This window comes from Hyperolius riggenbachi, chromosome 7 (assembly GCF_040937935.1).
Source record: "Hyperolius riggenbachi isolate aHypRig1 chromosome 7, aHypRig1.pri, whole genome shotgun sequence".
Lineage (NCBI taxonomy): Eukaryota > Metazoa > Chordata > Amphibia > Anura > Hyperoliidae > Hyperolius > Hyperolius riggenbachi.
The window spans coordinates 203887162-203901778 of NC_090652.1; the positions used below are offsets into that span (position 1 = coordinate 203887162).

Here is a 14617-nt window from a genome sequence, read left to right on the forward strand (position 1 = left end):
TAGTGATACTAAAACAGTGACGGTTTTCACTGATCACTGTTTTTAGATCACTAGGATAGTGACAGGGGGTGATCAGGGAGGGGTGATCAGGAGCCCGTAGGGGGCTGATTAGGGCCTGATCAGTGGGTGACCAGTGGCTGGCAGGAGGCGATCAGGGGGTGATGAAAGACTGTTTACAGACCTTACAAAGGGGAGATCAGAGGTAAACAATAGTGGGGGGGGGAAAAGAGGGGGATCTGAGCGCAAGGGGTGATCAGGAGCCCGCAGGGAGCTGATTAGGGTAACAGTAAAAAAGGGCGCAGGAGGCTAGTGGACAAATCGGGCGCCGCCATTCACTCCCATAATAAATATCGTTTAATGGGCGCCCGATAGGAAAAAAGGGCGCCGGAGAAAAATAACGTTTTAAAAGCGGCGCCCGGAGACTTAATGTTTTATTACTGCTTCTCATGATTACACATTATTTAATGATTTATACATTTTTTAATATTATTTTTAAACGAAAAACAGTACAATATTTTTTTTCAAACATTATTTTTAAACGAAAAACAGTACAATTTTTTTTTTTTTTACATTATTTTTAAACGAAAAAAAACGCACAATATGTTTTTGAAACGTTATTAATGCTTATCACAGGGGGGTCTTAGGTTTAGGCACCAACAGGGAGGTCTTAGGTTTAGGCACCAACAGGGGGTCTTAGGTTTAGGCACCAACAGGGGGGTCTTAGGTTTAGGCACCAACAGGGGGGTCTTAGGTTTAGGCACTAACAGGGGGGTCTAGGGGTTAGGGGTAGGTACAGGGAGGGTTACTTAGGCACCAACAGGGGGGTCTTAGGTTTAGGCATCAACAGGGGGGTCTAGGGGTTAGGGGTAGGTACAGGGAGGGTTACTTAGTAATTTTTTTAATAAACGTTATTATACGTTTCACTATTTAAACGAAAGATTAACGTTTTTACAATTGCCGATTTAATGCACATTATTTAATGATTTATAACTTTATAAAACATTAATTTTAAACGAAATACAGTACAATACATTTTTAAACGTTATCCATGCTTATCGTTTAAAACCCCGCGCCCTTTTTTCCCAGCGCCCCTTTTTAACGTACGCGCTGATTAGGGCCTGGTCAGTGGGTGACAGTGACAGGGGGCTGGCAGGAGGTAATCAGGGGGTGATAAAAGGCTGTTTATAGGCCTTACAGAGCGGAGATCAAAGGGTAAACAATAGCAGGGGGTGATCAGAGGGGGATCTGAGAGCAGGGAGGTGATCAGGACCCCACAGGGGGTGATTAGAGCATGATCTGAGAGCAGGGGGGATGAACAGGAGCACGCCGGGGGCTAATTAGGGCCTGATCAGTGGGTGACAGTGACAGGGGACTGGCAGGAGGCAATCAGGGGGTGAAAAGAAAGCGGTTTACACACCTTACAGAGGGGAGATCAGAGGTAAACAATAGCAGGGGGGGGGTGATCAGAGTGGGGTCTGGGGGCGGTGGGGTGATCAGGATCCACAGGGGGCTGATTAGGGCCTGATGGGTGGGTGATCAGTGACAGGGGGTGATCATCAGTGGGTGATCAGTGGGTGATTACAGGGGAGATCAGGTGTAAACAATGGCACTGGGGGGTGATCAGAGGGCGATCTAAGGGGATCTGAGGGCGATCAGGGGGTCAGTGTGGATGAAAATGTGCTGTGGTGTGTTTACTCACAGGGCTGCCATCCTCTTTAGTGGTCGATCGAGCAAGGAGACCACCAGAGGGAGAGGCAGCCAGTCCCAGGACTTGATGCCTTTTGCCGTTAGGCAGTCCTTGGGGCTGCCACCCTCCCGACGCCGATCGGCGTTAGGTGGTCAGAAGGAGTTTACAGAGATGCTCCTTACAATTGCAATTAAGGAAGGGATTATCAAGTGGATAAAATACAAAGTATAAGCTTGCCATTTCCAGACACGGAAAGGGTTTCAAATAATTGCCCACCACTTTCTATTGCCATGCTGATTTACTAAAGTTTACAGGATTTTTTGTTACTAGTTATCCTTTTACCTTTTCAAATTAGTAAAAATCAAGATATGTATTGTTAAACAAAAAATACATGGCTTTATTTTTACAGCTTAACAGTTGTTACCTTTTACATGAACAATAATGCCGTTATCCCACTCATTGGTGTAGGGAGGAGGATACATAACTTCTTTTTGGAAAAAGTAAATGTCTGTATTGTTCTCATTAAGTCCCCATAGGTAAAAAGTAACATGACTTGCTGTTGGTGACACACTGCAGTTATTGTCTTCAAAAGGTAGCTGGGTGGAGTTGAAGGATCCCACACATACAACTTCTGACTTGTTAATTCCTCTGCTCAAAGACACCTTGAATTCCTTTCCAGGACCTTTAAAGTCCCCGTGATACGTTAAATTGATGCTGTCATATACCATGTATTTGTGCTTCCTTGGTGTGGAGTCTGGAAAAACAGAAAATGACTACAAACTTAATCAAAATCATGGAATGTTATTTTGTAATTTAGTTTTTAAATTACACCACAATCAAAATGCAAAATTTAGCATGGGAAAGCATACTCTTGCTTTGTTTTGTTTTTTTCGCATAGAATCAGAATCAATTTTATTTTGCCAAGCACGACTGGGTCGTGGCCGGAATTTGGCTTGGCTTGTACATGGCTAAGGATAGGCTAGGACACACCGTATGCAATTTAATGAAGATTAACACAATTTGACCACAAAAAGTCAACGTTGAGAAGCAGTGCAAAAACATGACTATCAATTACAGCTTACAAAAGGGAGAATGACCCACGTGGAGGGGGGGGGGGGGGTAGTGAGTGAAAGAGTGTTGACAGCTAATGGGAAGAAGCTTTTCCTATGACTTGAGGTTCTGGTGGAGATGGACTGAAACCTCTGGCCTGAAGAGAGCCGACTGAAATAGCGGTGGCCTGGGTGTGAGGGATGAAAATACCCAGACTTCCAATAACCTGCCAATTGAAACTCTGTTAGCTTGTGAGTGCTGTTTGGGATAACACCTCTCAATTCCTGTCCCTGTAATGCTAAAGCCCCAAATTCAGCACTCTGGTGCCACAAGAGAAAGATATGAATGACAAATAACAATGACAGCAAACTATGACCTGACAGAGAAGCTGTAATGTGAACATTCTGAGGGCCCATTATTGCCAAGCTATTTTAGATCTTGTCTGTTTTTTAATTTATTTTATTGAATTATTTATATAGCTTTGACATATTATGCAGTGCTGTACAGTGTATATTGTATTGTCTCTCAGAGGGGCTTATCGTCTAGTCCCTACCATAGTCATATGTCTAGATCGTATAGTACATGTATCATAGTCTAAAGGCCCATACACACGTCGGACTTTTGCGAACGACGGCGGATCACTCAAGACCAGTCTTATCACCCGAACGACAGTCTGTACACATGCCCGATTTCGCGTGCGGACGACTGAACGACGGGACGTTCAAACGACCCGTCGTTCGCAAGTGTCCGACGTGTGTATGGGCCTTAAGGCCAATTTAGGGGGAAGCCAATTAACTTATCTGTATGATTTGGGAATGTGAAAACCAGAGGAAACCCACGCAGACACTGGGAGAACATACAAACTCCTTGAAGATGTTGATTTGGCTGGATTTTGAACCTTACCCAGTGCTGCAAGGCGAGAGTGCTAACCACTATGCCACCATGCTGCCCACGGTGGTTTGTCAGTAAGCTGGTTAGCAGGGCAGCATAGTGGTGTGGTGGTTAACACTCTTGACTTGCAGTGCTGTGTCCCCAGTTCGGAACCCAGCCAGAGCACTATCTTCATGAAGTTTGTATGCTCTCCCCGTGTCTGCGTGGGTTTCCTCTGGGCACTCCCACATCCCAAAAACATGCAGATAACTTAATTGGCTTCCCGCTAAATTGTCTGACTATGGTAGGGATTCGATTATGAGCCTCTCTGAGGGACAGTTAAGTAATAAGACAATATACTATGCACAGTGCTGCAGAAGATGTCGGCGCTATATAAATACTAAATAATAATTAGAATGAGTCTTTCAAAACTCTGTGAATGAAAAACATTATTAGGACGTAAAATATATGAATTATGATTGTTCCCAATCCAATGACACCTTTACACTTTGTGAAGTTTTTCCAGTAAGCATGTGGGGGTCCGCCTTAGCTGAGAATACTGTGTGTAGAGCAACCCCTGAGGGTACAGATACATTATTCAGTAGGTTTTTTCTGTTCAGGGTGAGGGAAGTGAGGGTGAGCAAGAGAAGCCATGCTGCATGAAAATATAATAGCAAAACAAAATAGGCCAGATGGATTACTATTGTCAAAGGAGTTGGGGATGGATTAATATTGTCAAAGGGGGTACTGCCTGCACAGTACGCCGTGGACAACGTGGGCTTGATTGACAGTGGCGCTTCATGCAGGCGCAGTAAAGACGACCTCGAGGTCGTCCTCTGCACTGTGCAGGGCCCCGGGCCGGCGGCTGCGAATGGAGCTCTTGCCGTGGGACAGACAGCTGCGAGGGGCTGGAGAAAGCCCCAGATAAGTAAATCAGATTTGCACTATATTAGCCTGATGATTACTTTAAAAAAGGATCAAATCAATGTCACTCTAGTTATGGAAAGTACAAGTGATAGTTTTATTCTTTTTTATTTTGTGTACAAAAAGCTGGTATGTGGTTATGTGAAACAAGAATTGTAGAAAACATGTTTGCGCTAAACATAGCAGTGGTTAAGTGAAACTGAAGCCGTCTGACTGGGTTTCATTAAATCGGAAGGAAGACCCCTGTGTGCATGAGAGCGACATGCTTCCTCTTATTCAGGGGTCCTCCCCAGCAAGCATTCAACTCTGTGACCCTGATTAGCTGACTTCAACAGAAAACAGCTGAGAACAGTACTTTGGTGTAACTCAGGAAGCCAAGTGTGGTAAACAAAACCACAAAACAAAAGAGAAAATAAAAGAAAATGCTTACTTTAAGTTTACTTATGTTCTCTTGTGCTGGATAGAATAAAACATAATTGAATCCCACTGTTGTAATGAAGATTAAGAATGTTTTAAAGCTTTCAGTTGAGAAATTGAAGCAAACTGTAAACAATGCCATAGTTTCTCCTGCATAGCTGAAAGAACTGACAGACTCCGGCACTCCTCATAGAATCTTCTTTTATTGAAGCCACAAAGCACAGGTACAAACGAAAGCCCCTATGTCTACAGCTGTTTCACATGTAACCACGCCTCTTCAGGACACGTGGGGCCTGACACCTTCTCTTTCTACCCCACCTATATCCAGGTATCTCCTCCCACCACCCACCTCTCTCTCACAAAGGGGGCGGGGAGGAGACAACCATGAACATATTACAGGTTAGGGTGACAGTGTAGTATAACTTGAAATCCTACCTAGAGCTTTTACTTAAAAAATGCATTAACCTCATCCCTCTCATTAAAACCCAGATTCCCCAGAGCCTCAGTATGTGAAATCATCCAGGCCTCGCTTTTAGAGAGTCGATCATCTCTCAAACCTCCCCTGCCGTCACCTTGTACAATTTCCAAGTGTGAGAAAACGCAGAAAAGCCGCCGTGTCTGTCAAGAGCAAGGCGGCTGACTCCGTGTCCAGCGCGGCGGTTTGCACGCATAGACACGTGTCTGGTAGTATGGTGGAATGCAGAAAGGCCGCCGCATGTCCTGACAGCAAAGCGGCCGTTTCCGCGTCCAATGCGGCAGTGTGCATGCAGCGGAGTGCGCTTGGTGTGGCTGGGTCTGTTAGTGCACATAGGCAGATGGATGAGCTACGCGCGCGCGGGCCTGAACTCAGGACCTTTATACCAGCAGGGGAAGTGTCAGCTGATCAGGAAGATCAGCTGATTCCTGCAGGACTCATGATTGGCTGAGTGGCTCGGGCGGGGCAGCAGAGTTCAGCTACTATATATTCTGCTGCTTGTCAGTTGCTGGTTGTCTGTCATTGCAAACACTTTGTGGAAGCATTCAGACCATAGTCAGATCCTTACAGTGTGTTTGAACCAAGAGGACTTGGAAATTCACACAAGATTACCTTGTACTGTTTATTTGTTAGACCATTTCCAGGGTGTTGAGATCAAGGCCCTCACACCCCAGACTAGGAATACTGTATATCTTCTGTGTATTTTCTAGCATAGTTCCAGGGTGTTGAGATCAAGGCCCTTACACCCAAGATTAGGGAACTGTATTGTCTTTATGTTATATTCCAGACTAGTTCCAGGGTGTTGATGATCACGGAACTCACACCCAAGACTAGGGAATTGTATTATCATTTATGTTATACTCCAGACTAGTTCCAGGGTGTTGATGATCACGGAACTCACACCCAAGACTAGGGAATTGTATTATCATTTATGTTATACCAGGGCCGGCCTTAGGTTTCACAGCGCCCTGAGCGTAACCAGATTTTGGTGCCCCCCCCCCCCCACATTCATCCTCTTCGCGTGTGAGTGCACCACACACATACACTAATGGGGGGGGGGGGGATCTGCTGCCTAAATACACGAAAAGGGGATCTGCGACTGCAAGACTAGTAGCCTAAGCCTATATACACTAAAGGGGGGATCTGCCTACATATACAAGACCAGATCCCCCCCTTAGTGTATATGGGCTTAGGCTACTAGTCTTGCAGTCGCAGATCCCCTTATAGTGTATTTAAGCAGCAGATCCCCCCCCCCTTAGTGTAAGTGTCCAGCTACAGATCCCCCCCAGTATAGGTTAGCCAGATGAGTGCCCACAGTATAGGTAGCCAGTATACTTGTCCCAGCTATAGGTTAGATAGGTAGGTGCCCCCAGTACAGGTTAGATAGGTAGCTGCCCCCAGTGTATAGGTTAGATAGGTAGGTACCTGCAATATTGGTTAGATAGGTAGCTGCCCCAGTATAGATTAGATAGGTAACTGCCCCCAGTATAGATTAGATAGGTAGATGCCCCCAGTATAGATTAGATAGGTAGCTGCCCCCAGTATAGATTAGATAGGTAGCTGCCCCCAGTATAGATTAGTTAGGTAGCTACCCCCAGTATAGGATAGATAGGTAGCTGCCCCCAGTATAGATTAGATAGGTAGGTGCCCCCAGTACAGGTTAGATAGGTAGGTGCCCCCAGTATAGGTTAGATAGGTAGCTGCCCCCAGTATAGATTAGATAGGTAGGTGCCCCAAGTATAGGTTAGATAGGTAGCTACCCCCAGTATAGGTTAGATAGGTAGCTGCCCCCAGTATAGATTAGATAGGTAGGTGCCCCCAGTATCGGTTAGATAGGTAGCTGCCCCCAGTATAGGTTAGATAGGTAGCTGCCCCCAGTATAGGTTAGATAGGTAGGTGCCCCCAGTATTGGCTAGATAGGTAGGTGCCCCCAGTGTAGATTAGATAGGTAGCTGCCCCCCAGTATAGGTTAGATAGGTAGGTTCCCCCAGTATTGGCTAGACAGGTAGGTGCCTCCAGTATAGATTAGATAGGTAGCTACCCCCAGTATAGGTTAGATAGGTAGGTGCCCCCAGTATTGGCTAGATAGGTAGGTGCCCCCAGTGTAGATTAGATAGGTAGGTGCCCCCAGTATAGATTAGATAGGTAGCTGCCCCCCAGTATAGATTAGGTAGGTAGGTAGGTAGGTAACACCCCCCCCCCCTAGGTAGGTAGGTAGGTAGGTAGCCCCCTCCCCCCCATAGAGGAGGGGGGGGCCGCGGGGAGGGCAGCCCGACCTCTCCCTCCCTTCCTCTCCGGGCACCCTCCGTGCTCCCCCCCCTCCGATCCGATGCAGACTGCTAAGGGAACAACTCACTTTCCTGGTTCCGATCGCCGGCTCCTCTCACTTGCTGCTGGTCGCCTCTTCTACATAGCCGCTGATGCACAATAAACTTCCTGTTAAGCAGGAAGTTTATTGTGCATCAGCGGCTATGTAGAAGAGGCGACCAGCAGCAAGTGAGAGGAGCCGGCGATCGGAACCAGGAAGGTGAGTTGTTCCCTTAGCAGTCTGCATCGGATCGGAGGGGGGGAGCATGGAGGGTGCCCGGAGAGGAAGGGAGGGAGAGGTCGGGCTGCCCTCCCCGCGGCTCCCCCCTCCATCACGGCGGCCACACGGGCATGTTTGCCCCATCACCCCCAGCAGTGCACCAGGGGGCGGAGCGAGACGGACCCAGCCGGGGCCCTGCAGTTGCGGCCAGGTCAGGTGGCACGAGCGCCCCCTGGAAGCCGGCGCCCTGAGCGATCGCACCGGTCGCTCAGGTCAAAGGCCGGCCCTGTGTTATACTCCAGACTAGTTCCAGGGTGTTGATGATCACGGAACTCACACCCAAGACTAGGGAATTGTATTATCATTTATGTTATGCTCCAGACTAGTTCCAGGGTGTTGTGACTACGGACCTCACACCTCAGACTAGTATTGCTATTACTGTGTTACGTTAGCCCAGTTCAGGGCAATTCCTTGCATATTAGCAGCAGGGCTTCCTGCACCCAGTCTCGGTCCCTCGCCCAGGGGTCCACAGGCTACAGGAATATCACCCACTGTCAGGGGTGAATTCCTCAGGAGTCTTAGGCTGCCAGCTCCTCTGGTGGTCCCCACTCAGAGTTGTTACTGTTGCACCAAACACTTAAACTCTCTCAGGTGTCCAGAAGTTAGACATATCTGATTATTGACGATTCCGCAGATCCTCAATAATCGGGTATATCTGTATTCTTGGGGATACTGCAGATCGCCAAGGATCAGATTCTCTCTCTGGTTGCTGACACCAATCGTTACACCAAGCCTGCAAAGGAGAGACACTCCGCATTGCCACCATGGCTCTCATTTACATGCTCTATCAGACGGGTAGCACCTACCCTGTTTCCAGGGCCGGATTTGTACTTTTTTCCACCCAAGGCCCAGTGTGAACAGCCGCCCTTCCCCACCACCACCACCACAACCACCACCACCACCACATACACATACACACACACATATACAATTTTTTCAACGCTGCCTTTTAACCTTTGAAATAAACCACAAAATGTTGCTTATTTATTATTCACACGTGCGTGCGTGTGTGTACACACAGATACAGTTCAGATGCCCTTAAAGGATATATGAGGTAAAGTAAAGCAGTGAAGCTTTACTTGCTTGGTCTTCGTACAGCCCGTAGAAGTCTATTTGCTCTAGTGCTGATGTTCTTCTGTCCTCCAGGCTGCCGCTGTCCCCTCTGTAAGATTGCCGAACCCACCTGGACATGCACGCCTCTTGTGATCATGCTCCCAGAGCATTATGTGCTTGCGCTGTTCACAAAGAATGCATCCCTTCACGGAAGTGCGATCGCGAGAGCCACACAGCACATCCACACATGCACAAAAGTCTGCAACACATCCATGGGTAGGTGTGCTTACAGAGGGGATAGACAGCAGCAGCCTGGATGACAAAGCAACTTCAAAGAAGTAGCCATACCTGGGGGCTTCTTACCATTCCTCATAAGGTAGATGGCTCCTCTGTTTTGCTAGGGTTGTTGCTGCGCTGTGACCCCTTTAATGCTTCATCCAGCGCATTCTCTATCCTCTCTGGTGTCAAACCATTGTCCCAACTAGGGATGAGCATTACGATCGGTACCTCTGTTCTGAATGTTTTGAAACAGAACTCAAATTTAAACTGATGCACTCCATGACAACAGGGGTTAATTCACCCTTGTCGCAAACTCTGTGCGCTACCTTCCACATAGCATTTCAGCTCTCCAGCTACTTTATCATTTACAGTTGGAAGAGCAGAAATGCAATGTGCAGGGCAGCGATGATGAGGGTGAGTTATCTGAACTTCCGCAGTGCGCATCAGTTTAAATTTGAGCTCTGTTCATAACAGCTTTACCAATTGGAACGCTCATCCCTGCTCCCAACAAAGAAAAAGCAGCAACTCCTTCAGTGAATGTGATTTTAAAGTGAGCTTGATAGGGGAAAACAAGTTCAATTTTAAGTTCATGAGGGTTCTTTCAGCCTTTCATAGCCTTACAAGTCCCAAGGTTCCCGCATGGTCCATTCTGATGTGTCGATACACCCTCTGAAATATGATCTCCTTGATCGTGCTCCCATGGCGAGGAGCGTTCTACTAATGCTCAGAACGCTCCCAGCAGTTGGAACGTGATCGAGAAATCGCACGGCCTGGGTTGCGCATGTGCCTTAGCCATGACTGGTCTAGTGGACAAGCTTTTGAAGAGGGACAGTATAACGGACAGGGAAACCAAGGGACCTGTAAGGCTATGAGGGGCTGGAGGAAGCCCCAGCGAAGTAAAATAAAACTTTTTCCAGTCTCAGGTAAACTTTAAAGGAAAAAGATTTGTACTTACCTGGGGCTTCCTCCAGCCCTTTGTCACTTTATTACCACCATTCTCCCACTATAAAGTAAGTCCGCAATCCAGCCCATTTGCACGCCAGAGTGCATGGGCAGTAACGGGAGGGCCCTGATTGAAATACCATTCAGAGCATTTTGTGCAAGCACCGAGTTGGCAAAATGCGCATGTGCAGAGCATTCCCTGCCACGGGAGTGTGACCGGTTGTGGCCAGGATCGTCCGCACACATGCTGTAAAGTGTGACTAAATAAGAAGACAGAGAGCATGGGCTGGATAGGGCAGAAGCAGAGCATTAAGGGACCACAGACAGCAAAGACAGAGGATGGGGACTGGTAAAAAGCCCCCCACATATATAATTACCTAATTAATATTAAAATAAGTTACATACATTAAAAAAAAATAACATTTGGGTTCTAAAGTGGAGGGGGGCTTCAGTAAACATCACCACCCAGCATTTGTCATTCTACCTTTGATTTTATAGTCAGTGTGAAACAGACAGACATGATGCTCCAGCAGGCTATTTCTGACTGTATGTTCACTTACAGTCAAGTTTGCAGGTGCAGACACTGAAGGCTGGAGCCAGGGCTGTGCACGGCAGATAGTTAGGAAAGGAAGGTCTGCACTCTGGGGCTGTCAAACAACCATCAGCCCCAGAGGCACCGCGAGACCTCCCCATCCACGACAGTCTCCTGGCCAGCGCTGTGCTGACGTGACGTCACGTCAGTGAAGTTGACTGACAGCGGGGGGGGGGGGCCTGTAACAATATGCGCTCGCTTGCTCTCACCGCCCGCCGCAAGTTGAAAGCTTGGAGCTGGCTGCCTGGGACTCGAGAGCGAGAGAGTCTGCCTACAGTCCCTAGTACTGGCTTGCGGTCACAAGTGCAGGCAGACTCGCTCGAGTCCAGGCAGCTCACTATGATGATCGCACGCCTTTGATCTCCTCCTCAGTCCTCCGGGTCCCGCCTCCTCCTCGTAGCCAGGCAACTGCAGCTGCCGCCTCCACCTCACACATACAGAGTGGCAAGCAGGGCGGGCGGCTGCGGACAGACAGTTGCAGTTTGCGGGCGGCTCAGGTGACTATGGATAACCTGTCACCTGTGGCCGCCCCAATAAAGGTCGCAAATTTCATCGCCCTAGTCCTGGGCCTCGGAGGCCTGCCCACAAATCCGGCCCTGCCCGTTTCTGATAGATCTTTTATGCTGGAGGAAACGTTCCTTTAGGGGCTGGACTGTTTTCCCGATGTAATAACGACCGCAGGGGCACCAAACACAGTACACAACATATTTTGTCCGACAATTGATGAATTCTCTAATTCTCCAGGTGACTGGTCCAATCTGGACTACCTTACCCTTTCTAACAGAGCGACACGCACTACAGTGTCCACATCCATAATTGCCTTCCCATTTTTTTTTAATTTTTTTTTTGACAACCAGTTAACCGAACTTTCTTCTCTAACTCTAACATCACTGTGTACCAGTAATTTCCTAATAGTTTTCCCCCTCCTAAAACTGACCCTAGGGGGCATGATAGTTAGATCCTTCAAAGTACTATCCAACTTTAGAATACGCCACTGATTTTCAGATAGGGGAGAGTAATCAAAAACAAAGTTACACCGATTTGTCTTTGAAAATGATCGATTCTTTCTGGTGAGAAGTTGTTCTCTAGGGACCTCACGAGCTCTAGCAAGGGCTTTGCCCACTGATTCTACCTCATAACCTCTATGTAACGATTGTGGAATTCTCTCCGTGATCAGCGCACAAGGAGTGCGCTGACACGGCAAAAATCCTCCACAAGCGTGTAATTTGCGGGAACCCAGCAAAAGGTGCAACGCACCTGTAGAGGGAAGTTCCTGTCGGCAGGTGGAGCTGTGGAGTGCAGAGGAAAAGCTCCTCTGCCCTGCCACAGACGCCAGACAGGAATTGCACGAAGGGAAGAAATGCAGGGCAAGATAGCCCTGAAAGAGAGAGATCAAAGCGACAGAGGGTATGTGTGTCCACCAATCTAGTCGCCACCCTGCGACGATGAACACACAACCAGGAAGATAAAGTGAGAAGGCAATCACCAGAGATGGCGGTAGCTAACAGCGACACAAGACCGAATAAGCACAGATGAGGAATGTATGTATGTCCACCAATCTAGCCGCCACCCTGCGACGGCGGACACACAACAGAGGAAACCGAGTGAGAACCCAATCGCAAGAGAAGCGATTGCGAAAGAGAATGAGCACAGGGATAGAATGTATGTATGTGCCCCAATCTAGTCGCCAACCCGCGACGGTGCACATACAACAGCAGATATGAAGTAGGAACGCAATCGCGAGAGAGGCGATTGCCAGAGGTGACACAAGGCTACAGCAAGGCAGAGCACGAGAGTAGCAAAGGCACAGCAAATCATACAATGAGAAGATAAGGAAAATAACAAACGCTAACTAAACACAAATACCGCACTCATTCGCAACAGCGAATGCGTTTTCTGCGCGGTCTCCACATGATAAGCACAACAGAGACAAGCACGCCTAACTAACCACCGACAGACAAACATGAAACAGAGGACGCTTGCTTAACGGTTACCTCACCGAGCCTCCAGCAAGCGTTCGTAGCAGACAAGACAGATACATAAAAACAGGAATAAGTGAGAGATACGATCCACTGCTCTTTCCGCCAGAGTGAGTGCGATCCAAGTATAGAAAGAGAGATGGAGATCAGACGGATCCACAGCACTAGCGCAAGGCGAGTGCGATCCAAGCAAGACAGATCAGATGAGATAGCTGGTAGCAACCGCTGCTCCAGCTATACTCCAAAAACAAAGATCAGAACGACTTCCTGTCGACCACCGCTGGGACAGGACAATCGCAACAGACAAACAAAACAGATATGCAATCCTAACTGCACTAGGGGACCTGCCTAGTGCAGTCCCAGGAATTACTCTAGGCTAATCTTCAAACGATAAGCAAGGCTGACACTCCAGGAGTGTTACACAGGACAAACCCTTATGACCAGCCCAGGTCTGTGATATCACATGGCATTTATAGCACAAACCTCCAGAGGATGTGGCCAGGAAATTTGCATGACCAACGTATGCAAATTCCTCAGCAGCAGCAAGCTGCAAAACTGACAAAAGGTCTCTCTTCCAGAGACCTGCAGAATGCAGATCTGAACAGTGGTCAAAAAGCTGCCTGCCTGCGCAGGCAGCCGAGCGAATCCTCACAGTACCCCCCCCCCCTCTAGGGTCGGATTCCAGACGAGCCTCTAACCTGATATTTGCAAAAGACTCTAACTGAAGACTCATGAAGGTCAGGACAGCCCGACAAGGCCCAATTCCAGAGTCAGCCCACCCGAAACCGACCTCATTGGAAGGAGAAGCCACCGAAACATGCCCATCAGTACCACAAGTCTCAGTGTAACACCCATCAGGATTGTGAATGCCAGAGAAGAAGCCATCGACACCCACCGAGCCATGCCCACCACCTTCCAGGGACCGTCCAAAAATACCAAACCTGCCACAATACCCATTCGAAGTGTCCCTTTCCACAAAACACCCACTGCTGATCTCATCCAAGGTACCAGGAAATATTTCTCCCAGCATCTCCCAGAACACTTTGAAGCTCCGCAGAGATCCCAGGAGGGCAGAACGATCACCAGGCTCACACGAAGAACTATCAAGAACCCCTATGGAACCAATGACAATTCCGGATTCAGAATTACCAGGACAAGCATCAAGACCAGGGCCTTCATGGACCACCTCTGGGCATGCAGGCAGGCAGGCAACATCAGAACAGGTTTCCACCGAGGAAGCATCTGAGCAGGCTGGCAACCGAGACACACTTGGGCTTCCTGGGTCACAGAACCCATTGGGGTACACTAGCCCAAGGGGAACCTCAGGACACGTCGAGGAACTGCCAACCTCACAGTCCGTTACGACAAGACCAAAACCAGAACCGGGCAGAGAATCATCACGAGCAATGGTCTCAAGCACTGGACTTTCAAAAGAAGGCTTGGACTCAAACCTAGAAATCTCTGTGACAATAATATCATCATTGACTACATATGAGTGAAGCTCCACCAGAGCTGCAAAGGTAGTCAGCACAACAGCAATGCCTACTGAAGTGGGCAACACCTCAGAAGGACTTGGGGGGCAGGAGACATCTCCTACAAGTTCTGCACCCTTTGGGAGGAAGTCAGAGGTCTCCAGGACATCAGACAAGACCTCAGGAACATCATTTTCCAAGTTTTCTAAGAAGGATTCTGAACTATCCATGTTACAGGGCAAAACTGGAACTTTATTTTGTGGACAGAGCAGATGTCCCAGGGAAGGTTC

At 48.1% G+C, this 14617-nt stretch overlaps 1 protein-coding gene across 3 annotated transcripts in view; it reads right to left on the reverse strand.

The window, feature by feature from the left end:
* CD28 (CD28 molecule) overlaps nt 1–14617 on the reverse strand; it is a 120318-nt gene that overhangs the window by 32473 nt on the left and 73228 nt on the right. For all 3 annotated transcript variants that reach the window (XM_068246932.1, XM_068246933.1, XM_068246935.1), the window contains exon 2: nt 2112–2441. In XM_068246932.1, coding sequence (XP_068103033.1) covers nt 2112–2441 — 330 coding nt within the window. The remainder of the gene's footprint in view (nt 1–2111; nt 2442–14617) is intronic.